The following is a 27,618-nucleotide window of genomic DNA, read 5'->3' as shown; positions in this document are numbered from 1 at the left end:
CAAATCCTTAGAAATATACCATTCTTTCATCATCTAAATGTGTTTGCTATTCTTCTTTGAACCTATAGTACTTTCTGTGCATGTGTTTATTTTTTTAAAGTGGCTGTTTCCACATAAACCTCTAGCACTTCAAGAAAGGGCCAAACCCTCTTCTGTGAAGGGCTTAAATTAATTAACATGTTGAGTTCCCAAGGACCAGGTTTATATTTTGATAATAGCAGTGGTGAAAAAGTTATTAAGTCTTTGACTTGTTATCTTGCCTCAACCGAAAAACTAAAATCTTTAAAGTGGTTCCTAAGAGGTCATAAATGTCATTTATGACCATTTGCTAAGGAAGACCTATAGGAAATGAAATATAATAAAATGGCTAAACTTGAAAAGTTTAATAGGTAATAATAAGTAATTATGAGAATATTTGTTTATACAATCTTAAAGTGTGAAAAACAAAGAAAGTAGATTTGGAAGAGAAAAGTCTTCAATAAAGTGGTAAAAATTTTAAAAAGTTAAATATTTTCTTATGTGATCACAGTAAAATAGTTTTACTTAAAGGATATTTTTTCAAATAGCATTCTAATGCTAAAAGTTGTATATATGAAGGGAGTTAAAAACTTCCTGAAACATTTAGCCAATCTCTACTTTTCCATGTTAGTGAATCAACTGGATTTTGAAGTTTAGTCCATTAATTAGAAGGTATTTGATATCATATTTATTAGCTAAAACTGGGGGGAAATATACTAGTGAGTATCTTCATCAATCCCTCCTTTTTTTTCAGAATCCATCATTAATTTTGAATATGGAGATATCTTTAAAACAAGTAAGTTCCATGTTTATTTTATTGAGGAGATAAGATGTTTTCTAAGCAAAGACTGATTTTTTTTTGAATTAGTGAGGTACCTTTGCATATAGTAGGCAATAAATTTTGGTTGAATTAAATGAAGGCAAAAAATCAGTGCATTTGAAAGTGATGAACAAGATTTTAGTACGTAGTATCTTTCTCTTTTATCCAATTATGAACCATTGTTTACCCCAATTTTAGTAGAAATTCTGCATTTTACAAATAAGAAAAAAACAAAATTTCCTTTCCTATTTGCCCTTGAAATGAAGGCCTTGAAAATTCCTTAGTCAGATTCCCACTGACCTCTGAAGGGGTCAATGACAATCCCTGACTCCATAGGGATTATCTTATGATCTTTGAAACCTAGTACTTACTGCCTACTTCTCTGGAATGTTACACTAGGCCTTAGTTGGTTCAAGTGAGGCAAAATAATTTAAACTACTCTTGCTCTAGTCTTTTAAATGATCTTAATCTTAAATGATATAAGTCAGAGTTACCATAATGCTAGTGTGGTCTTGACCTATCTTAGCAGGTCCAAAAGAAACGAATGCTAATAAGGAGGCCCACATTGAATTTTTCTCTAAGCCCTGACTCTGAGATCATGTCAGAGAGGGAAACTGGTCCCACTAGCTCAAGAAAATCATCACACATGTGTGCCTATTACACACATGTGCCACCACAGACATGTATACCACTAAACATGTAGGCAATTAGCCACTATCCTCCTGTGATAGTTTTGTAATGTAACTGTGATGGGTATGGCAGTGCCGATTTCTAAGATAATTGACCCAGATTAAAGCATTCTGTATTTATAAAGAATCAGTATGTTAATTTACACAACTCACAGGAGCCAAATCATTTTTAATTGCTAAGATTCCTCAACCTCCTTGAAGGTTTCCATTTGCATCTGATATTCTTCAGCCTTAGCCCAGAAATCTGGCAGCCTCTTATTATATGATACCCAAGAGAGAACAACACTCCAATAGCTAATGAAGTGATTTGTTAATTCCATGAGCAAAGTTCATAAAGCTCTTTGTGATCCTTTTACATGGAAGTAACCATGTAAGGGAAAAGATATTTCTCATCATTAGATTTGCCTATGGCATCTGCACTTGATATAACCTACCAATGTACATTTTCAACTATCAAGGAAAAATTTGACATCTTAATTCTTCCAGTCTAGCAGCTGGTTTTTGACCTTCTTAAATTTCTGCCAATGTTACATTAGCTCTACAGAATGCTGTCCCTGTACTACCATAGACATCTTGCCAACCACCCGGTCTGCCAGAGTTGAAAGTGATTGACTGTTTTTTTCACTCTTCCTTGTGTTTCTTCACAAGTGTTTTATAATGGGCAGGAAGCCCTATGAACCAGAGCAATGTTTAGGCCAATGAGTATGGTATTTTGGGGGGGTGGAAAAAGGAAAATTCTTAAGAATGGCCTGAAAGATGCTTCTAATTCATTTGTTTTGCCTGATTTGCAGCAACAATTGTACATTGGTTCCCGAGATGGATTGGTTCAGCTCTCTCTGCACAGATGTGATACGTATGGGAAGGCCTGTGCAGACTGTTGCCTTGCCAGAGATCCCTACTGTGCTTGGGATGGAAATGCATGTTCTCGATATGCACCAACTTCCAAAAGGTAAGAGATTTAAAAGGTTCATTTAAACTCCCTGTTCATGAGGAGCAACTTCCAAAATTCTGGACTTATTTTCTTAAAGATTAGATATAGGTGAAGTATAGCATATACAAATGGTTCATTTAAAAATATAAATCCATCTCTAAACATACATATATTTTTATATCATATATAACTGTGTATGCATTATATGTAGGGGTATATGTATATTATATATATATATGTGTGTATGTGTGTGTATGTGTGTATACACACACATGCTCTTTTAGGTTTTTGCTTTAAATGGACTGACAATTTTAAAGTTGCACACTTTGAAATAGTGAGTTATAAAGTTACACTTCACTAAAATAATTCTGACAATTCTGTGTTTTGCATAATTTTTTCACTATATAGCTAACAATGAAAATCATGTGTTTCTCTTAACATCTTTCAGAATACACAGAGTATATATATTCACAAAAACTTTCTAAATGTTGACATCTTTACAAATATAAATATACACATGTACATACATATACACATTTCTACATGTGTGTATATACATGAAATAATATTAAATAATAGTCATTTACGTTTAAGGACTAAATATTTAAAACTCCTTTTTGTACCTAGGGAGAATGCTATCAAATATCGCTTGATGTGTATTCAGTTTGCCTTTGTAAATTTATTTGTTTGTTTGTTTGTTTCATCATTAATTTATAATTATCCACTGTTCTGGAAACACTCAATTTATTTAGAAGATGTCTAGTTTTTCTGAGATACATGGCCATCTATATTCAAGTTTTAACAGGTGGCAGCAGCCCCCCTCCATATTTCTGTCTCCTCTGCATTAGACATGCTTGTGTTCTAAGTCTAATTAGTTATTACTGAATTTTTTAATATTTTAATTCACTTTCCATAGGCGAGCTAGGCGGCAAGATGTAAAATATGGAGACCCCATTACTCAATGCTGGGACGTAGAAGACAGTAAGTTTCTCACATTTATTCATTAATAAGACTTTTTTGTGGTTTTCTCCCTTTAAAACCTAAGCATGCATTTCCTATTTATTTTTATTCTGAAATATAGAAAATCAGTTTCTAAAATATTTCTTTATACATTCCTGTGCAATAATATGTTTTACACAAAGTATGTTCCTAAAAAGATAGAGTAATTAAGGTCAAATCATATATGAAATGCACTCACAGAGCTAAATTTGTAAAGATATTAAAGAGGTAAAGTGTATTCTAAGCTATAAAGCACTTAGTAGTATAACTTATTTTAAGAAAGAGATATTCCAGTGAATCACTTTGTAAAGTAAAGAATCATTTAGTAATCATTCTTTGTTTATCTATTCTGTATTCTTTAATATTTTTCCTCTATCAGCTTTTCCTATATTGTGCCAATTTGCACTTAAAAGATTTGAAGTTTTGTTGTTAGACATAATTATGTACCCCCAAAATTAACAGGACTGAGAAAACTTAGAGGAGGAACCAAAAGAGTAAAAACAAAGTTTTGGACAAGGTCTTAGAAACATGGTTTAGAGGCCCTGATAGCTCTTGGATCACTATTCAATTGACATTTTTCAAACATATATGATACACACAACACGTCCATCAGTGTTTCGAGGGCTATGAGTTCCTACTTTCTTAATGCAGCTCTAAACCCACGTGTGCACATATAGTTGTTACAGATCTTTCACCTGAATGTTAGACTATTTTGTCAGAGAGGAAAGTTAAAAAAAAAAACCCCAAAGGATGTCACAAGGTGAGTATAATTAATTCAGTTAGTGAACATATATTAAACATTTCCTATATATTTTCTGCTAGGCTCTGAGTATATAAAGAGATGAAAAGTGATAATATACTTTTTACTTTGAAGGAGTTACACTTTAATGATTTATGAAACACATATGCAGATAATTATAATGCATGTTAGCATGATTAAGTGAATAGGAGAGATTCAATGGAGCGGTATATGAATTTGGAAGGAGTAATACTTTCTAGCCAAGGCAATCAGGTGAGGCTTCATGGAAGTGGTGGCACCTAAGTTGGGCCTTTAAGGTAAAATGTGTTCACTATGTGAGACAGGGGAAGAATTGTCCCAGTCATGGCGTGGCGAGGGGATTGTACAAAAAGTGGGATCAAATGGAAAAGACTATCTCAAGAGGGAAGGGATGGTCAGTAGAATGAAAAACAGCAGATTTGTAAAGAAGAATGAGGTCTGAGAACAGACTGTCGAACATCGCTGGTCATCTTGCAAAGAGTAGTAGGGAGGGAAGCAGGATTGCATTGGAATGTGGGAGTAACTTGATGGTTAAGAAATGGAAACAGAATGCAGACAACTTTTTTTTTTCCTAGAAGTCAGGCACCCAAGAGGAGACAGGGGACACCACAATAACTTGAGGGAGAAATGCCATTCCTAATTCATAACTTCAACTTAGGCTATCTTAAGTCCCCAAGCAAGATTTTAAAATAAAATGTAGTGATTATGTATTTTCTTTAAAGGGAAATAGTTTAAGCATGTTGCTGTGCAAAAAGTATTTTTTTTCATGTCTGAGAAAGAAAAAATTCACTTAAAATTACTTTTAAATTAAGTTAAGTTTATTAACTTATAGTTTATCCTAGTTTAATATCAAATGCAATTTATACCATGATAAGCTAGGAAGAAATCAGATAGTCTACTGTATGCAGATGCTATATATAAGATACAGACATAGCAAGGGTTATATCATTAAGAACAGAATTAAATTCTGGGCTATCTTTAAATCAAAATGAGTATGTACACTAGGATACTAGTTACATTGACTGAATTAACAAAGGGAATTTAGTGGAGCAATTGATCATTTCAGGCAAACAATTGGTTTGACAGAGTTTTCTACTCACAAAATTTTCCACTAAGTTGAATGAGTTGATGAAATAAATTTAATTTAATCTTTCTTTGCATCCTTGAGTCTACCATATGACAACCAAAACAGATCATTAGAATATTTCTTCACTTCATCATAATACCCTATTCCCACAGGGCTTCAGTGATTATTGTATTAAGTCTTCTCATGTTTTTGATGATCCTTCTCTTTTCCATCATAAATGGCATCAAGCGACTCGAGAAACATTTTTGTAACTGTAGAAAATGTAGAATATGATATTTTGTTGACTGTGACAGACTACAGCTTTCAAATAGAAGCTATGCATTGGGAGCTGGAAAAGGAGTAATTTATAGGTATATGTCATAGGCTTGAAAACAACAATAAATTCATGAAAAAGAAAAGAAACCCATTTCAAGAAATAACCCAATGGATTTTTACATATGCATGAGGATGTCTTAATAATTCTGTATGCTGAATGTTCTTGTCCATTCGTAGTTCCTTAGTCTTCTGCCTAATGTTCTAAGTAGGCTACTTTGCTGAATAGACATCTGAAAGTTTTACTCAAAAAGTATATGTATATATTCAGACCCATCTGTCCCAGCAGCAGTCGTTTTCTATTTGATCAAATGTGAGCTCTAGATCTGAGATCACACATGGGACACAGACATTGGCTAGCTGGGAATGAAGGTATTACAGATGGTATGATTGATTTAAGAAAATAGGATGTCTCACCACTCAGAAAGCTTCCCATTAACTGCTTCATGCACATGCACTTAGAACAGACAGTCTTGAAAAATATGTCCCTCTCTTTTTTCTTACTAAAATCAAAATAGAAAAATGGGTAAGAAGGTAAGGCCCATTTTCTGAGTATTGAAACACATATGTGCTTCTACATATTTCTATCTAATGATTAAAATTTTGCCAAGAAAGCACTGTCTTAGCTCTTACATGCCTTTAAGTTGTAAACATTATTAATTATTTTGATAACTTTTATCATTAAACCACATGGACGTTTCTCTCTTTAAATATTTAGCATATTTTCAGCTAGGTGTTAGAGTGTAGGACCTAGAGTCAAAAAGGCCTAGGTTCAAACATGGCCTTGGACACTTACTGTCTATGTGATCCTCAGTGAATCATGTAACCTCTGTCTCATTTCCTCACCTGTCAAATGAGGATGATGATAGTGTCTACTTTAGACCTCTTTAGATTCTTATAAGCATCAAATGAGAAAATATTTGTAATGTGTTATGCAAACCTTAACAGAGTTACATAAATTCTAGCTGTGATTATTATTATTCTCACAGGACTGACTAGAAAGCTAAAAGAGTACTGTTATGAGTTATTTCTATTTTTGCTTATTTGAGGGGAAAATAATATGGGTTTTTTTTTAAAGTTTTACTTAACTGAATGAAGAAAGTTTATTTTTCGAGTACAGGAACCCTTTCTGTATGACAGTATTTTAAAAATTATTTCTTGTTAAATTTTCAAGTAACAAGAAATTTTTTTTTAAAGTAATCTTTCCGTCCCACTACCACCCTGCAATTTTGAGTCAATTTTTAAAAAAATCTTTGGATAGATATCTATGCAGTTTAGCAAAGCAAATTCTCATGTTACCCAGGTCTGAAAAATGTGTCTGTTGCATTCCAAGTTCATCATTTGGCATGTTTTATCTTCATTCTTTTGTGGTTTATCATTGCACCAATAAGAATTCCGAAGTCATTCAGTGTAGTTTTTCTCAGTAATATTATTGACAATATTTTATTTTAAACATTTAAGTATTTGGTAAAAAAAAAGTTTGGAAATACTGGCATAGAATTTTTAAAATCAGTCAATTAGAGAGTTGGTATTAAATAAAATGTGAAATTCCCTTTTCTTTAATAATATAGCATGATTTTTTTCCCTCATAGCATCTGTTCTAAATCAGGCCATTTTTCCCTTTGCTTTAAAAATCAGGTCGAGGTTAATCTCATATACCATGTTTGCTTTCCAGGCATTAGTCATGAAACTGCTGATGAAAAGGTGATTTTTGGCATTGAATTTAATTCAACCTTTCTGGAATGTATTCCTAAATCCCAGCAAGCATCTATTAAGTGGTATATGCAGCAATCTGGAGAAGAGCATCAAGAGGAGGTAAGTTATAGTCACCAAGGAAGGGAATATTCATCCTGAGCACAATACTATCAGAATTTTTTTTTAAATCTCCAAGATACAGGTTATTACTATATGGGAAATGTGTTGCTTTTAGCATCAAATGATATTCTAATTTCACTCAAGGTAAAAAACCTCATTTTGTAATTATGAAAGTTTTATATTGTTTCAAAATTAAAATGGGCTAATTTCATTATTTTGATCAAATGCTTTCAAGATTATATTTTCAAATTCAAGAAATACTTTCAAGTAATTTCAAGATGGAATTTGAAAGTGAGTATTTCATAGACAACCTTTTACCCTTTTTTATTCCCATAGATTTTTCAAGGTAGTGTCTCTGCCCATTTGGAAGCCAAATTTTTTTTTAATGCAATGGTTTTTGTTTGTTTTTGTTTTTGTTTTCTTTTTTTGGAAAAAAAATTAATGCACCACCAAAATATAGTTTGTCCTTGAGTTAGATAGTCTTCAGATTGTAGGAAAAAGCTCAACCAAAGTGTAGAATGACTGGAAACATTCACCCTTGATAAAATGGTCACCACCACAACCCACCCTATCCCACCTTCACTCCCCCACCCCTTCAATCAAAACAACAAAACTGGCATATATATGATATGTATTCATTCTGACATTTATGTAATAAGAAGAAATTTACAGAATTAAAAGCAAAATAAACATAATCTTTTCTTCCTTTACCTCATGCTCTTTAGAACTTACTGGTCACAGAATAAAAAGAGGCTTCCTTAACAAAGAGTTACTAGGCACTTTGAACTATGGAATGGTCACTTTGCAGAAGGCCTAAATGGCAACAGACACATATCTTCAAATCAGTATATTTAAAACTGAACTCTTTATCTTTCCCTCAAAATCCTCCCCTCCAGTGTCTTAGGTTCATTAACTCAGCATTATTATAGACTTCTCCCCATTCTCTCTCACCCCACATAACCAGTCACTTGCCAAATCTTGCCCATTCTACCTTCAGAGAATCTTTTGCATCTGACTCCCTCTCTCCATTTATATATCTAGCATCTTAGTCCATGCCCTTATCACCTCTTCCTTGGCTTATTGCATCAACCTCCTTCATTGACCTCCCAAGCTTAAGTCTCCCACCATTTCAGTCCATCCTACATACTCTTGCCAAATTAAATTTCATTCAGAGCAGATCTGACCATATGACTCTCCTATTCAGCCAATTCTAGTGGTTTTGCCTTTAGAATAAAATAAAAACTCTTCTATTTAGGATTTTAAAGGCCTACCAACGCTGGTGTCATTGTACTTTTCAACCTTCTGGTTACCATCCCCCTGAATATGACAGTCCAGCAAATCTGACCTTCTCCATTCTGCACATATGGCACTTCATCATTTATCTCTGAGCTTTCAAACTGGCCATCCCTCCTTCTTGGAATGCACTCTTACCTCACCTCTGGCTTATAGAGGCACTCTCTTTAAAACAGAATTAAAACATCATCTTCTGCATGAAGCCTTTCCTGATCTCCAGTTAACTAGGGCCATTCCTCCCAAGCTTCCTTGTATTTAGCTACTTTGCATGTATACATATTTTTATGTGTGTGGAGGTGTGTATGTATGTATGTATGTATGTATGTATATGTCTATCTATCTATCTATCTATATGTATATATATATATATATTATATGTACATAATATAAAATTTTATATATTAATAAACATGTTTATATATATTTGTGTTTATACTTGCATATGCATACACATATATGTATATACACACATGTATGTATTTATTTACCTTACATTTATGTTGAAATGTAAACACATTACCAGTAGGGGTCACTTCCTTCTTTGTTCTTGTATCCCACGTATCTAGCATAGTGTCTGGGCAAGTGACTTGCTATTAGGCGCTTGTCAAAAATTTGTTGTTTGATTGATTGGGTTACATAGGTCACAGCATATTACTAATGATGACTTATTTGAAAGGGAGAAATTATGAAGGGGTGGCAGTAGAGAGGAAAGAGTGGGAATGTCAAGAATTATGCAATAAAAAATAGGAAACCCAAAGGCACAGCAGGAGGAGAAGTAGAACTGAGCTGAAGCAGAAAGAGAGACACACTGGCCAGTGGCCCTATTGGCATCACTGTCATGCTACCAGTTTTCGTTATTTCCTTAAGGATCAAGGGAAATTCCAAGCAAAGGCCTGCCCATTCTCCAACTTTCCCTCAAGGTGTCTGTCAATAAACACTGTATTATACTCTGATGACTCTTGACCTAAATGATTCTGGTAACCTGAATTTTGCTTCAACCTCAAAGGAGTGTTAGGTCAAATATAAACAAATAGAAATATGGATTAAGGCAGATTGTACAACATGGAGTCTCAGAGAAATAATTTTGAATGTACTCCTAACTTTTTGTTTATTATAACCTTCCTATAACAGCAGAGGAAGGAACTATGTGGATCCTTAGGCACCTAGGCTTAAAATGAAATAATTATTTTAACAAAGTGTTGAAATATTACAGACCTTGTGTAGTAGTATATTTGAAAAGTTCATCAGAAATATTTAAAATGGGAGTTTTCAAAATGAGTTATTTATTATCAAATTTATTAGGGAGTTAGTATCACAACTGTCCTGTATGTTAATAATATAAGTATGAGTTTTATTCTGCTAATATGCATGAAGATTTTCCTTCTTAAATACTAGCACCTAGTATATTTAAAACAATGGGATAATTTCTGCTACAGATATCCTACCTTTATTGGTCCTCCTTTGCCTCTATATACTGTTTTTCTGGATTTGCTGGCATTAATAATCTCCTTTTTAATTTATTGCTGCACCATACCAAAAGCAGATACAGGAAACACAAAGGGCAGAAATTCTATTCAATAGTAAAAATGGAATTTGTCTTAAGATACTTATGTGAATAGTACAGTGAACTTGTTTTAAGGAACCCACTAACATTAATATATGCACTCCTTTTCAAATACAGCACCATCCATGGTGAAGTGATTCCTTCATCTCCAATTAGAACAAATTTAAAATAACGTATATTTATTGACTGACTGGTGTGTGCAAGGCAGTGCCAGGGGTGTAGAGACAAATGTGTGATTTCTTCTCTCAAGGAGAATACAAGCTAGGAGGAAGGAGGGAGTTTTTCTCAAAAAGTAATACCCAAATAACAGGCAATGCAAGGCAGGCTATAATCTGTCAGAAGTATAATCATATCTATGACTAAGAGAGATAGCATGTAGGAAGATGAGGAAATGGAAGCGAAATTTGAACCGGGTTTTGAAGAATAAGTAGGATTTGTACAAGTAAAGATGGAATTTCTGAAAGAAGGGATAGTACAAGTCATGGGCTTGTAAAATCAAAAGTCAGAGAAAAACAGGATAGCTTTGAAAGTTGCATAATGACTTCGTTAGATACTTTAAAAGAAAAGCAAGCTCTACGGAATAGAGATGAACAGTTTTCTTGTTCCACGGTATTTGGATATTTCATGTAACAACACTGTCCTGTTTCACAATATATGTGGAAATGCTCATTTTGTTTTGTATTTAAGTTCAGAACAAATTTTTTTAAATGAAAAAGAGAAAGGGAAAAAAATCAAGGGGAATGTTCAGAAATACCAAATAATCCTATTTGGCCAGGCGACATAGTTAGGTATAAAACAGGAAACACAGGTTGGAGGAAATGCATGAAGGACTCTGATCGTCAGGCCAAAAAATTAGAATTAATTTGTTACACAGTTAGGAGGCATTGATGTTTTTAAGTAGATTTCTTTATTAGGAAGATGAATCAATCTTCCTTGGATAGCTTGACAAAAGAGAGATTATAGACAGGGAGCCTAGTTAGGAGTCTATTCCATTCTCCAGAGGGGACATGATAAGAATTAAAATTACAGTAGTGATCATGGGAATGAAAGGAAAATAAGACATAAATGAAAGATGTTAAAACAATTACCCAGATTTAGTGAGTGATGAACATCAGGGATGAGAAGGAAAGAGTTAACATTCCAGCCCTCTAGAAATGAGAGTGCCATTAATAAAAATAGGAAAGTCAAGAAGAGGAGCTAGGTTTGAAGATGAAGAGTTTGGCTTGGAAAATGTTGAGTTTGAGGATCCTGCAAGGCATCAAGTCAGATTCCCAACAGGAAGTTTGAAGGATACAACTGGATATCAGGATAGAAACTGGATTTGGAGACAGCTACTTGAGTCATTTTAATGGAGTTGAAGAGCTTAGAGTCCTTAACATCATCAAAGGTGAAAAGAGCAGGAGAGAAGAGAAGAGGGGCCAAGGACAGAACTTCTGACAATGCCTCTATTTAGGTGGTAGAGAATACTCCAGTCATGCCAAGGAGAAACTGGTTTCAAAAATAACAGAGTTAGTCAGGATCTTAACAGTCCTCTAATCTAAACTCCTACTAAGTACGTCAATCCCCTGTTCAGTATCCTGAACAGGTGGTCATCAATGTTGTCAAATGGGAAAGAGAGTTCTAGGTTGATGGGAATTGAGAAGAGAATTTGGACTTTTGGGAAATCTTTGCCAACCTTCACTGTGATGGAAATCAATGCAAGAAATAATGTTTTGTGTATGTTCATATGCATGTATATATGGGTACATTTAGATACCTCCCTCTCTGTCTATGTCTCCGTCTCTCTTTTTCAAAAACTATGTATTAGATCAAAGATTTCTGAACTTAAAAACAATTTAGATTTCACTTTAGCTATTTTTTTATAGTTATCTTACTTTTAAAGGAGATAAAACCACCTTGGTTTCAAGTTTATTGTTAATATAGATAGATAGGTAAACTTTCATTTTAAGTAAAATATTTCATTAAAATTTATCTTTTTTAAAAAAAAACCTGACTTTAAAAAATGTATATCCCTTGTGTACTTTGCCTACTTAACATTTTTAAAATTACAAATTTACATTATTCTTTTTCCTTTTCATGTGCATAATTTACATGATTATCTTACATCCTTATGGGGAAGAAATTTTTATTAATACAAATTCCTTTTTATGTTTTTTCTATTTGTAGTGGAATTTTTAAAATCACTTCACACAGTGAAGATGGTATCATGTTCTGTAAATTCAAATGCAACTTCAACCATGTTTTTATGGCATTGCATTTTAAAGTATGAGAGCTGTAATGTTTCAGCAGATCATTTATACAAAGTGATGCTTTGTCTAGGACCTGCAATACTGTTTCCTGCGTGTAGGAAAAGGGCAAAATCCAGACTAGATTGGAAGCATTTGGCCCAGCAGGACATACTCTCCTTATTGCTCAGAAGGTCACAGTTCAGAACCTCACTTCCACTCAGAATGGTTTCTGGGAGGGGACAGGATCTCCTGTAGCACAGAAGCTGTCACCAGCCTGTCCTGCTGCCAGTGGGAGGATTCTTCCTTACTGAGTTACTTCATAGTCTAGTGTGATTAAGTTCATAAGTCAATTATCTAGTGACTTGTTCTTGATGCTGTTTTTGTAATTGATGATGTTTATGTCTCTAACTGGTGGGTTAGTCAGCCTGTCCCAAGTGTCATTCCCTCTGCATTCCCCCTCCCTCCCCCACACCTACTCCCCACCCTGCCCTAGACTTTTGTGAACTGGGAGTAAAAACTACTTCCACTACATCATTTGCTCTTTAAGTATAATATGGACAAGTTTCCTGTAGTCAGTCATAAATTCCTATCTTTATATCATTATCATTATCATCATCATCATTAGTTCTGTTACTTCTTCCAGTTATAAAATGTGCAAAGCATATGCTTCTGAGGATTTAAAACATCTCTAAATATATCCCTTCTTTATTAACTATTTGTTTCTTTGTGATACTTTTACAAATCATCCTTATCCACTCTCATGTAAAAATCTTCACTCTTTTTCAACACACACTCATATAATTTCTTCTGTTCTTCATTGTTTACTAAATAAATTTTAAAATTCTGTAGATGCTTAATAGAAATGTATGGGGATACAATAGTTCCATGTATCAGTCTCCATTTTGTTTTCATTCTTCAGTTAGCTAGTTCTCTTCCATGTTTAATTCCATTTATTTCCTGGTACTTTTTCATGTGTTAGTTAATGAAAGAAGATGTCCTTAAAGGTACAATCTCTTCTAGGACAGGTATAATGTTTTAGCTATGAGAGAATTGACAAATGAATTATCTGTAAAGGAGTTATCATTAGTCAGCCATTAACATGAACAGAAGTCACTGACCATTACCTGATGTTCTGGAGATAGATAGATAGATAGATAGATAGATAGATAGATAGATAGATCCTCTGTTTTCCCATTTGAAAAAAAATTGCCTTTCACTGGAGATCTACACTTAATAATTTGAAATATATCATATTCTCTTTACTTACATTAGGTAAATGGATATACCATGCTTTTTTTTCAAGCATGGTTTTGATTTGTAGGTCTCAGCAATTTTTACTTATCACTTCTAAAGTGGAGAAAATTCCATGAGTTTAAATCATTGACCAAAGATTGCATTATCTATTTGCAGAGGAGTTGCATTTTCTAAATTGATTGTGCTGACATTTCACTGGAGAAATACAGTGTGCATAATGCATCCTACTTCAATGCAGAATAAAAGCAGCACATGACATAAGAATGTAGACGAGGCAAATGTTAATCAACTACCTAATTTCTGGACTCGCAGATTGCCTACCTCCAAATTGCTAAAATCCTGTGATAATCTAATTTATCAATTTAGAATGCATCCTGTTGGAGTTGCTATTTCATTATAATGCATAGTTTTTAAATTTATGGAAAGAATAAAACCACATCTAACATCAATGAAATGATCTGTACTACCTAAACGGCAAATCCAGAAAGCTTGAAATTTAATAAAATGTGTTTTACATCTGCAGGTCAGACACTAAAGGACAAATTAAACATTCAAGAGGAAAGGTTAAAGATTAGTACCAAGTAATGAAATGCTAGGTGTTTATGAAACTTTCTGTTCTATGGGGACAGAAGTATAGAGGAAAGGCAGGAAAATGACTAAACCTGTGAATAAAACAACATAAACAGGATGCAAAAAGGGAAAAGGAAAAAAAAATAATAATGAAGTGTTGTACAATATGTGTGTAATCAGTCATAATTTCCTCCTGCCTAGATTAAAAACAAAAAAGATCAGTGGAACAGAAGTGTAATGGCTTCTATACATTAGGAATACGACTTAAGAAAGCCATTATTAATAATCTTAGTCATTAAAAGCAAAAGTAGATATGAATTAGAATAACACATTTAGGTGCCTAGTTTCCCTGCATGCACTTGACGATTGACAAAAACGACAATTTTGGAATATCCCTCACTCCACACCCCCAAGCAATATGGCAGTAGTCTCCAAATGTTATTAGTAATATTTCACTCCCTTTTTTTTCTAAAAAGGTTTGGCTACCTAACTCCTCAAATATAACATGAGGTGGGGGGGGCACCATCACATAGAAAAATGAGTCCTAGTTGAGGGACATTTTTGTTTGTTTGTTGCTTTTTTTTTTTGGTGAGGCAATCAGGGTTAAGTGACTTGCCTAGGTCACACAGCTACTAAATGTCAAGTATCTGAGGCCGGATTTGAAAATGTGGGACTTTTTAATGGCCTTTATGGCATATAAAACTTCACCTGTAAAGGGAATCATAATACCTGCCCTATCTGTATAACAAGTTTCTTAGGAAAAGTCAATGATATAACATGTGTGAAAATACATTGTAAGCTACAAAGTACCATGGTAATATACTGTAACAATAATAAGATGACGATGATGGTGATGAGGAGGAGGAGGAGGAGGATGGTTGGACAATTACTCCCTTTATGATAAAGAGGAAGATAAGTGAATCATCCAAGGAAAAAAGGGGAATTAAGAAGACACTCTAGATTGGGAAATCACTGTGATTTAACCTTATTTTTAAAAAAGGAGAAAAAACTCACATCTGTGAGTTTGCTTAAGGGAAAGCCTTTCTAGAGTGTTTAAAATGTGGCATTAATTTTGCTTTATATTTGGTCAGCATGGCATATTGTACTGGGAGCTAGGTTTTATGTCCTACTTCTCATACTGACTGACTGTGACTTGGCAAGCCAGTCTCTCAGTATCTAAACAACTTCATAAACCTAAATGTTGTATAAAAGTTTCTGATCTGCATTGATTCCCTGGGAGCCCATTATAAGGATGAAATCACAGGACTTCTTTAAAAATAACATTTTGACCTTAAAAATCTAACATGTACTTAATGTAGGCTCCTACAGAAGACAGGCTGTCTCGCTAGTGTATTCCTAGTATTGCCTCTGACAAAGACTAGAAGACAGTATAAGAAGATTCTTTCATAAATACTGATTGATAGATTGATTGATTAATTGATTGATTGTAATATCCCAGATAGCCCCCAAGGTTTTGAGTTGAACAATGAATTCAGGGTAGCCATTTTAGTAAGCAATTCTCTTTCTTCAAAACAAAAAAAGAATTTTAACTTGTATTTCAAACAATATTTATTTTCTCTCCCTACCATTTCTCCTTTACCTTCTTTGTAAACAAATGTACAGATGATAAAACAAACAAAACTTTGTAAACAAATGTGCATAATCAAGCAAAATAAATTCCCATGTTGGCCATGTCTAAAAATCTGTTTTATTCTGCATCTGTAGTCTAGCACACAGGAAGTTGCTAAAATGCTTTCTTATTGGTCCTCTGAAATCATGGTTGGTCATTGCACTCATCAGAGTTCTTAGGTCTTTCACAATTATTTATCTTTACCACATTGTTGTAATTGTATAGATTGTTTTCCAATCAAGCTCAATCCCTGAACCTGTGCAATTCCTGCTCTTGAGTCAGTTCATATAAACCTTTCTAAGTTTTTTCTGAAATTCTCCCTTTCATCATTTCTTTTAGCACAATGTATTCCATTATATTCATATGCCGTAATTTGTTCAGCCATTACCTACTTAAAGGGAACTCCTTTAGTATCCGGTTCTTTGCTACTACAAAAAGGAGCTGCTATAAATATTTTTATATATGCAGACACTTCCTCTTTCATTGATTTCTTTGGAGAATAGGCCTAATAATAATAATATCACTGGGGTCAAAGGGTGTGTACAGCTTAGTGAATGAGGGGGCATAGTTCCAGATTTAAGTAGTTTCATTTCAGACATTCATACTTGTGATATTAATTATGTAGTAATAACAACTCACAATAATGTGGTATTTTAACATCACAACCAGCCTGTGAAGTTAGTGATAAAAGCATGATTATGCTCATTTTACTTTTGAGGAAATTACTCAATGAGCATAAATAACTTGCCAGATACCATAGTTAGTGTCAGATTCAGGACTGGAGAGCAGGTCTGTGTGGTGCTATTTTCCTTTCATCACACATGCATTCTTCATATAATATGCAAGAGGGCAAGATAAGGCAGCTTGTTGTTTTTGCTCACACCATGAGAAGCACAGCCAGGAATGGAGGTATTCTTCTACTTCGCTCGTCTGTGGGAAAGCACAACCCATAACACTTCCTTAACTTTCAGGGTTTCTTCTATCCTTTATATTTCCACCTCTTTTTAGTGGCAGAGGAAATATCCTGCCTATTTTTCACATGAAGATACAGAGCACAGTCCACCCCCTGTTTCTCTTTCTCCTCTTTCTCCTTCCTGGATTTCCATCTTCTAAGTCTGTTAGAGGGGCAGGTGTATAAACTAAGAAGGCTTCTAGCTCTTTGCTTGTTATTGTTTTCTCTGAAAGTAAGGTGCTTGGCACTGCATGGATTAAACAGAACTCTTGTGTCTAGAAACACTCCATCAGTTTTACAAAAGATAGGCTCACCACTCATACCAGATTGTGAACCAGGCAAGTCTGAATGTTTTAAATGCCTTTCAATATTATTTCTTCAAAAGGAATCTTAATGGAGGTATTTTCCTCTATTGTGCTTTCTTACATGTGAACTCTGATTACCATGTCATATTATACATTGGTATGGCAAATATTTCCACAAACTGCATATTTTAAAGTATCACATATATACCACAGTATCAAAGCACATTCCAAAATAAAGAGGGAAATTCAACTTAAAATGTAACTACCGTTCCAGCTGTGGTTCTCATCGGTTACAAACCTCTACTTTCAAAGAGCTGAATGGACCTTTATCCTTGCCATTCTACTTGACATTTAACAAGTAACTCTGTTAAAACTTCCATGTACTCATATACAGTTTTGATCATTTATTTAGTTGTCTTTTATCTAGAGAGAAGTGTTGGTGCCTTTCAGAAAAAAAACTGTTCCATCAGATTGTTCATGTGGGCACTTTATTGAGAGCTCATTCTTGTTTAACCAGTGGTTATTGATTTCACAGTCCAGTTACGGAATTTAGATAGTAGCTTGTGCACCAGGAATTGTTTATTGAATCAATTAATCTACAAGACAGGTCAATGAGAGAGTTTGTGTTTTTCCTTCTTTTCTTCCCCTCACTGTGTTCTGTAAGGCTGAAACACAAACTACTGCATTTCAATCTTGTGGTTAGACTTAATAAGATGCAAATATGAATGGTTCTCAATAAAGTTTAAGTGAGGCCTGGCTTTTTTTTTTTTGAGAGGACAAAAAGTAGCCTATGTGATGACAGACATAAAGGGAAGAGATCTTGCAGGTTCACTGAAGTATAAATATGTAACATGTTTTCATTTGCTTGTAGCTGTCTCTGTTTTTAATTTATTGCCTCCATTTTCCAATTCTACAGCTGAAACCTGATGAAAGGGTCATCAAAACTGAATATGGGCTGCTGATTCGCAGTTTGCAGAAGAAGGACTCTGGGATGTACTACTGCAAAGCACAGGAGCACACATTCATCCACACCATCGTGAAGCTGACTTTGAATGTCATAGAGAATGAGCAAATGGAAAATACTCAAAAAGCGGAACTCGAGGAGGGACGGGGCAAGGATCTGCTAGCTGAGTCTCGGCTGAGGTATAAAGACTACATGCAAATCCTCAGTAGCCCCAACTTCAGCCTGGACCAGTACTGCGAACAGATGTGGCATCGGGAAAAACGGAGGCAGAGAAACAAAGGGGGCGCTAAATGGAAGCACGTGCAGGAGATGAAAAAAAAGCGAAATCGGAGGCATCACAAGGACACTGAGCAGCTGCTCAGAGCCGTGGCCACGTAGTCCTCTCTGCTGCAAAAGCAGTGACACTCTTACCTACAAAAGAAAAATGCTGTGTTCTATGCTTAAGACTTGTGCATAGCCTCTATTCAGGGAGATTTGCTAATGCACAGTAACAGTAATCTGGATGAGGCTGTAATGGGAAATACAGGTGCCTAGGGGGAATTTAATAATTTAAAACCATTTTGTTCTGAACTGACATGATAAATTCAAGAGTCCAGAATCCCTGATGAATTTGGGAATTTCTTTTTCTAATTTTTTTCCTAGTTTTTTTTTAATTTAATTAGGTCATAAAGATAAGTGAGTTAAGTCCAGTTGAATCATTATCATATTTATAGTGGTTCATTTTCCTTGGGTATCTTTTAAATATGTCAGTTTACTGTGCATTAGTGCATGTTGCTGTGAACAATTCATTCTACTCTTGAGCTACCTGTGTCATGGTGGTGAGTAGAATAATTGCACAGCACACAACAATTCACATTATCAATAAGATCTTCCCAGTGAGTCAGGCTATGCTGGAGCATATGTTAGGGATTTAGGGAGGTGCATTAATTCTTCCAGGCCACGAAGGGTCCATTTAGTGCAGTGGAGCTCTGATTTACTAAAGGGTATAAATATACCTCCCAGGATTCCTAGCTCAACAGGGAAGAGCCAGGAAGATATGTGATTTTAGAACATATGTTCATGTATATAGGGACAGAATAGTTGAGGAACTGTCAGAACATAAGGTGCTAGCTATTTAATAAAATAAGAGAATAAATGTGAAATACCAGATAAAAGAAAAACATTAAATTATCTCCAATGTTCTAATGTGTAGGTGTACAAATGGGATTTTCAAGCCGACAGAGAAAAATACAACTAAAATATTTTGGCTTCAGGGAATATCCATTTCCCCACTTTAAAAAAAAAAAAGAACAATCACAAATTAAGTGGGAGAAATATAATGGAGCTTTATTCACTAGGGCATGAGTAGTTGCCAATTTGCAATCCATCTGCTAAAATGAAATGTAACAAAAAACAAACTGCCAGCACGATACTGAAGAGTACATCTTCTAGGTGATTATGGGAAGGATGAACATAAATTTTATTAGCAAACGATGGGATTGTAATGTGTACTTTCCTCTGTTCCTCTAAAAATTTACCATACTCTGCTCATTATTTCAACTTATTACGATAGTTCTTCCTTCTTTCCCTTCTTTAGTTTAGGTTATATTTTAAAGTAGGCGAATAGGAAGAGTTCCAAAGATGATAATGGAGGGTGAGCTAAATATTTGGTGGTTGGCAGAACCAGTGCACAAAATAATAACAAACGGAAAGGGTTAAAATAACTCTTTGACTTTTTTTTTCTTTTACAGCTGCCTTTTGTATTTAGAATTATGTATTGTAATTCAAGCAGAGTTATTCTAATTCTTTCTTTAATATAAATAAAATGTCCCTGTGTAGATAAGTAAAATTATAAGTTAGAGATGAGCAGGTTTTAATGTTTTCAATAGCATTCTGTTAAATTCTCCTCTTTGATTTCCTTTTTGAATATGCATATATGCACGTGTCTTTTTGTGCAAGACATACCTTTTCTTCTTCTAATTCACAATCACCCTTAGTCAGCCTTTCTCTGTTTTGCTTTTTCACGCTTTTTTGAGTGTGAAATGAAAAATTAGCCACTTCCTTCCATGGAAGAAGGAAGGCTTTGAATGAGTGCACAAATGACAGACTTTGCTTTTTTCTCATTCATTTGACACATCTTGAGAGGAAGCCTGTGGGAAAGCTATATGATTGGAGGATGGGACTTGAACCTAGAGTCTATAATTTTGGCTCTATGCTCAGGAAATTTCCTCTATCTTATCTTCATTTCTCTCCTTGATGACCTATCTCATATTTACCATGCCTTTGTATGAGATCACATATTATATTTTGATACATATCCTCACATATTTGTGGATGTGTTCAATGCAGCCTGATTTTTTTTAGCAAAATTCAGAAATAGAAGAAAACCAAAATCAAATCCATTATAGTTATAAAAAGAATGAAGGTAGTCACTTCTATGAATTGCTGTCAATAAATTTTATAACAAGTTTTTTTGTGATTGATAAATTTCTGGGTTGAAGTTTTCATGAGTCACTTCTAGGCCAAAAGCAAAAATGATTACAAATTTAATTTTGGGGGGATATGCCAACATAGTTTATTGATAACAACAGTTAAAATTGTAGAAGGCTATGAGAAATATATCTTTAAATGTTAAAGTTAAATAAATCCAATTAGTAATTAAAACAATTAATTTGGCTTAATTCAGAAAGAAAAGCTGTCTAAATCCTTAAAGTCACTGAATCTCTTTAGTTATGGTTAAGTGCTCATGAAGGGATTTTCTCAAGATGGACAAAATGAGAATTGGTACATAAGGATATAAAGAATAAAAAGGTTTCAAATGTGTTCATTTCTGGTGGCTAGTCAAAATACACTGGAAGTGTGATTAGTAAAATATAAATGCCACATAATATATAACCATTAACTCATTGTTTGTAGAAACTTTCAGGCTAATGAGATGCTCTATCAAAGAATACTGAATTTAGCCAACATTAGTTGGGTTCAACCATGATAACATGTATATATGTAATATATTTATATGTGCATATAGACAGATAGATATGATTAAATGTCTTCACCTTTTGATTATCTAAAAAAAGTATAGATGATTCATTTTCATAAATAGAATTTATGACAACCAACATCCTTTACCACCAAACTTTTCCTTAGAGCTGCTATCAAAAAGCTTAACAGATCAATCAACATTTTTACCTCTTTCCTCTTCTTTTAAAATGTTAGTTCCTGTTAAGCGATGGAATAGACAAATATGAACAGGAAAGGAAAGAAGAAGCAATATCACAAACCTCCACAATTAGTTGACTGAAAATGATGTGGTTTTGATATGCAAGCAAAATACTCCTATGTTGCTCTTCAGTGCCTGGGAGGTGAGGATGGGTTTTCAAAGAGAGTATCTAAAATCATACATTCTTGAAGGTTACAAGCTTGGCTGATGGTGAGTTTTATATCTGTTGTCTGAGAAAACCACTTGGTTAAGTTTGGAAAGGATTATTCTCAGAGGGTTAGACACAAGGTATGATAGGGAAGACCACAGCAAGTCGTTAGACAGTAAACTAAGACAAGGAGACATTGTAATCTGCATGTGGCAAGGAGCATTCCCACCTTTGAAATTATGGAGACTTGAAGTAAATACAGATTTGTAATTTGAAACTATAAGAAAGAGTGTTGCTCTAGAGTCTAGACTATAAGCTACTTTTTTTTTGGTGAGCACCATGACATTTATTTTGTATTCTCCACAAGTAATAAGGGTACATTTCTAGTCACAGTCAATAGCTAATCAACAAATACTTACTGATTGGGAAGACTGTACATTTCTTTAGTCTCTTCACAATACTCTCACAGTCAGGAAAAAAAAACTATTGGTTTACTTATATTTTAAAAACTATTCTGGCTTTGTTACTTCCTACCTATGTTTCTATGGGCAATTTCATCTTTGAGCCTTCATTTCTTCATTTTCAAAATGAACTAGGTGACCTTTAAGGTCCCTACCAGCTCTGTATCTATTATCCTATCATCGCAGTTCAACTGAATCTGTTAACCCAATTTACTGTATCAAGATGCTTAATTGCACTCAGACTTAAAGCAATTAATTCTAACACCTATTTTCTCTGTAAAATTTCATATTCAAATCTTCCCAAATATAAAAAGAGAAAAAAGATGTCATAGTCTATAAATCTGGTTATTTTATAATGGTAAATTGCATTTATATAGTGCTTGAAGATTTAGAAAGCACATGTTTTGCATGAATGTTTTAGGAAAGGATGAATTGTTCATCCTGTTTTACAGATGAGGAAATAGAGGAACAGAAAGGTCTAAGAAGGAACCAAATCGAGTTTTAAATCTAGGTCTCCTGCTTCCAAGTCCAGTGTCCTCTCTGCCTTACTATGCCAAACTTCCTTTTCTAGTAAGCATTCATTATCACAGGATAACATGTGACCTTGGAGGATATAACTTATCTTCCATTCTAGAGGTTCTCAAACTTGTTGGTCTCAAGAACTCTTTCCAGTCTTAAAATTATTAAGGACACTCCCAAAAAACCTTGGTTTATGTCAGTTATATCTATTGATATTTACCATATTAGAAATTGAAATATCTTAGTATTATTATAAAAACTTTTGACTTCCTGGACCTTGTTGAAATGGTTGGGGGTGGGATGGGGTTGGGAGAGCTCCCTAGGCCATACTTTGAAAACTCCTGCTCTATACCATTATCTTCCAAAGCATTGTCCTAGACCCTACAAGGACATTTAATCAAAGATAAAGAAAATCAATTTCAATATGCTAAATGACACTGGATGCCAATGATAGTGAGCTGGCCCCCAAGAATTATTCAATCCCAGTTCTAATACATGTAACCATTTTACTATTTTAGGTTAATAAGCTAAGGACCTAATTGTGTTGTAAACATTCACTATTTCATTAACAGGAGTAAACAACCATACTAGAATCTTAATCCCACATGATGCTATGCTGGCAATAAAACAAGCTTGGGTTTTTTCAGGGCTCTTATCCAATGTGCTGTATTTATATCCATATTAGACCTCATAGCATCATCATTGACATACTGCATTTCAAATATTGAGTATGCACCCTCACACAGATCCTGAAGATAGTTTTAATATCCAAGAGTGGGACTGTTAGTGTTTTTCTATAAAGATTACATGCATGTTTAGCATTTAGGACAATGTATATCTTTAATAGAACCTGATGAAAATAGATATTTCAGACCCAAATGACTATTTAGTAAAATGACATGAAGCATAACTGATGCTTAATATATTATGAAACAAAACTGATGCTTCTTGTAAATTGAGAAATCTGTAAAAGCCCTGTCATGTGACATTTAAAATAAGGAATCATCTAGATATTGTCAGTTATCTTCAGTAAATATTTAATATTCACAAAATGTAACATAAAATCTATGTTTTAAGTTGTTTTAGGTCACACTATATTGGCAAAAGCTAATAAGTTATTGAAGGTGAAATGCATGTCGGTGATGAGATTTCAAAATTGCAATGCTGTTTGCTCTTATTTTTGTGTAATCTTGCAGTTAGTACAATATTAAATGAGAGCTCTTCTATTTTTTGCTTCATGAATTTGACATGTTCCAGGTAACTTTTATAAGATTTGAGGGCCATTAGTTAATACTTTCAAAAACCACATATCAGCAAATTCATTTCTCTTTTCCAAGACTGGGGTCAAGCAAGCATATCTAGATTCATTGTTGAAGTTTCTTCTCCCTTTTACTTTACTGCTTTGGCATTTTCTTGCTGCTCTTATTCACATAACTTTTGCTGCTAAATGGCATCCTGCCTGAGACTTTTTCGATCAGTGTGCATTCAATTTAGGGAATTTTATAAAGACAGTTTGCTCAAGAGAGACACTTTCTTGGAATTTGAATTTATGTGGTACCTTTGTTCTGAGAAACCCAAAGCACAATGCTTAACACAATTTTAAAACATTCCTGATAAGGAGCTAGAATTCTCTTTAAGATGGGTAAACCATGACCCAAAGATTGAGGGATCTGCTAAGGTTGCATCATCTGTCCCAGAGTCAGGACTTCTGACTGTTTGCTAAATAATACAGACTATAAGAACCTGCCTTATAAGTTTCTCCTAGAGCCCTTACAAGTGTGTCCCATAAGGCATACAGGCTTAATATTTAGTAAGTTATTGGGGACCCAATAACATTTTCCAAGTGTTCCAACTATTCAACATCTATTAATGTCATTTGACTCATCAAAATAACACATTAATAAAGCATTCTGATGTTTACAAAGTATAAATGAAATTAAAGTATAATCATTATACTCTAGATTTCTAATGCTTAAATAATATTTGAGTTATCATCACAAAGTCACATTTATGCTTAAATAACACTCTGCAATTCAACTGTTCAGCTTTCATAGGGAAAGATGGTTCCCCCCACTTCCAGTAAATTACTAAAGCACATATATGTTGTGTGTGTTTTGGTATTGTACATTTCTATCTTTGTTCTTCTTGGAATATATGTCTGGTAATGGGTCCTCCAGGTCAAAATTCATTTAGATACTTTTTTTAGTATGGTCACAAGATATATTTTGATGGAGAGAAAGAAGGTATTTTAAAAGTTTTTCTGGTTCCACATAGTAACAAATCACAGAAAAGTCAAAAGAAAGTCAGAAAATAAAAAGGAATACCTCACATATAATGTGGTGGGTTTTTTTGGTAGGAATAAATATTTATAGAACAATTTGAGGTAAATATTTGGTGGGGGAGGGTCTAGGATCTATAAGTTATCATAAGTAATCATGTAACATAATTCCTGCGTTTTGAATGGTTTGCAATGTGTTTTGTACTTACTTTTGCTATCCTAACAAAGTGAAGATTTTACAGTCTTAAAAAGAATCACAACTGTTAGATGTCAATTTTGACTGTATTATAATAAAAGGCAAATATTGAAATAGAGTTCTAAGATTACAAAAATAGTTTGTTGGTATTTTTATATGTTTCACTTTCAAAACCCAAATACTGTATGGGAGAGTTCTGAATCAAATGCCTAGGAACAATATTCCAGATTTCTGTATTAAGGTCCAATTGCTAAAAGGCATGTAACTGGAAGAAGTTATGATATATAATGGAGAGTTTATACTGAATAGCTAAAAAGAAATAAACACTCATCTCATGAAATTCTACAGAATTTTCCTAATATAATTAATGGAATGGAATTTTTTGAAGAAAAAATACTTCTACTAACAAATAGGTCTCATGCAATTTAAACCATAGCAAATTATTAAGAAAATATTAACTTTACCTAACAATATTCTTTGAATAATATTACATCATCTTTTAGCATTGAGACATTTAAGATCTTGATTGTATTTGACTGGGTGGGTGGAAAACAGCAAATATTTAGATGAATCATCTCCTTCCACTGAGAGACTTGTTAGTGTAATAGTCATAGAGCTGAGAACTAGCTTTGGAATTAAATGCACTCATTTCAATTAGAATCCATGTACAATGGCTGAGACCTTAACCACATAAGTTAACTTTTTACTTGTCCAAGCAAATCCCTAAAATTCTCCAGTAATCCCTGTGTGTCTTTGGAGGAATTTTTCACACATTGAGTTCCCTTCATTAAATGAAATCACAGGTCAAGGCAAAAATTCTACTTTCATACAAAAAACCACGTAGTTACAAAACAATTCATTATAAAATTCCACATCCAGAACATAGAATAGAATTTAATTTGAAGTGCGGACTTTGATTTGGGAAGGTTGTGGGTGATCATGCTTTAGAGATGGTCCAGTAATCATCGAGTTATAGATTTTTAGCTCAGACGTACCTTGGAGATCAATTCTTGTTACATCATTTCTCAGAAGTGGAAACTGAGGCCCTAGAGAAAGGACATGACTAATCCAAGTTCATAAGCACCAATGATGGCTGAATCCCGCCCTCCTCCTGCACTCCCAGTTTCAGTATCAGGAGTTTCAGATTCTGCTTCCAGAAAAGATATTGGGGGGGAGGGGTTGGTGACAGAAATAGAGGTACTTGGAACATTCAGAGAGTGAGGAAGGGAAATGCTATAGTTTTGTTATTTTGGGGGGGGTGGAGGGCAGAGAGTTGGGGGAGGAAACATTTTAGGTCAGTTATTTAAGAACAGTTTCTTAGAACAGGCCTCTCTAAAGCAAAAATATTTGCCTGCATCCTATCTGAATTTTCTTTTTCACTTTGTTTTGCTGCCAGAACTTCAAATGCTAAGAGAGTCACTAGGGTTGAAGGAAATTATAAAATCATAAAATTATGATTTCCTTTAATATCATCTGCATTTTCCAATATTACCCACCCCTTTCTCTTCTACAGAGTATCACTTTTTAATTTTTTTTTAAATTTTAGACAAATCTTAAAACTTAAATACATAATAAGAAAAGAGAAACACACTTAAATATTAAAGTTAAATATAAAATAAGAAAGAAAAAGCATGTCATATGCACAGCAGAACATAAGAGAGGATTCAAAATATATGCAATGACTTTTCATTTCAAGAAAGCCTACATATTAAATATTGTGTATTATGTTGAAAGCTGTCCATTTTTGTTTCCTTGTAGATTTTTTTTGTTCTCTACTGTACACTTTTTACTTTGTTCTTTTTTCCCCCTTCCTCCCCCTTACCCACCACTCCAAGGCTACAACTGAGCATGGATATATTTATATATAGGTATTGATATATACATACATGTATATATATATATACACATACATACATATATAAACATATACTTTCTCTAAGAGATTCTAATCCTACTCTTTGTTTGTATGTTTGTTCATATCTCTTTTTTCTTATTCCTCCTAACTTCCCTACTTTATTTCTACCTGCTACCTTACCCTCTTATTACGTAATGTACCCCCACTCCAGCCATCCATTCTTTATCCTCCTTTTCCCCTAAATCTAAATACCTCTCTATATCCCCCTTTTAACCCATCCCCTTGCCCTCCTTTATCCTGTTATAAAGAAGACCCCAGACTCAGTTACAAAGACTGCTGTCTCAAAGACTTTTTATTAAAGAGACTGAATCGTTTCCTTTCTATTCTTGTGAGAAGGGGGGCACACCTCCTTTGAAGGGGAGAGTGTGCTGAGTACAGAAGCAAGAGTAAGCTTTATAGTTAGTAATTGCCTATCTCCTCCCTTCTGGATCAGGATTGGTCCTAATCTTTCTGGGTTGCAATCTTCCTTATACACCCTACCCTTAACATACATTATGTGCCTAGAATTGGGTTGTCACTCCCTACCCTGGACAGAGAAGTTAGCCTGTCTGTGCTGGTTTCTTATCTACTTATATGGAAACTTAACTCTTTTATTTCTCATAATCCTCAAAAACCTGGCTATCCCCTTAGAGTTTTATTTCTTTCTAAATTTAATTGACTTTTATACTCTTCTAGATGTGTGTGTGTGTATGT

General features: G+C 34.1%; 1 protein-coding gene across 4 annotated transcripts in view; it reads left to right on the top strand.

The window, feature by feature from the left end:
- Positions 1 to 25,350, top strand: part of SEMA3D (semaphorin 3D) — a 255,585-nt gene extending 230,235 nt beyond the window's left edge. For all 4 annotated transcript variants that reach the window (XM_020999739.2, XM_020999736.2, XM_020999738.2 and 1 more), the window contains 5 exons: positions 773 to 814; positions 2,319 to 2,476; positions 3,375 to 3,439; positions 7,310 to 7,449; positions 18,162 to 25,350. In XM_020999739.2, the coding sequence (XP_020855398.1) occupies positions 773 to 814; positions 2,319 to 2,476; positions 3,375 to 3,439; positions 7,310 to 7,449; positions 18,162 to 18,587 (831 nt within the window). In that variant the 3' untranslated portion in view covers positions 18,588 to 25,350. The remainder of the gene's footprint in view (positions 1 to 772; positions 815 to 2,318; positions 2,477 to 3,374; positions 3,440 to 7,309; positions 7,450 to 18,161) is intronic.
- Positions 25,351 to 27,618: the final 2,268 nt, after the last annotated feature.

Source organism: Phascolarctos cinereus, unplaced genomic scaffold (genome assembly GCF_003287225.1).
Source record: "Phascolarctos cinereus isolate Bilbo 61053 unplaced genomic scaffold, phaCin_HiC Scaffold_1;HRSCAF=81, whole genome shotgun sequence".
In the NCBI taxonomy this organism is placed as follows: domain Eukaryota; kingdom Metazoa; phylum Chordata; class Mammalia; order Diprotodontia; family Phascolarctidae; genus Phascolarctos; species Phascolarctos cinereus.
Note: the sequence above shows the minus strand (reverse complement) of the source record. Positions and strands in the feature narration are given on the sequence as shown.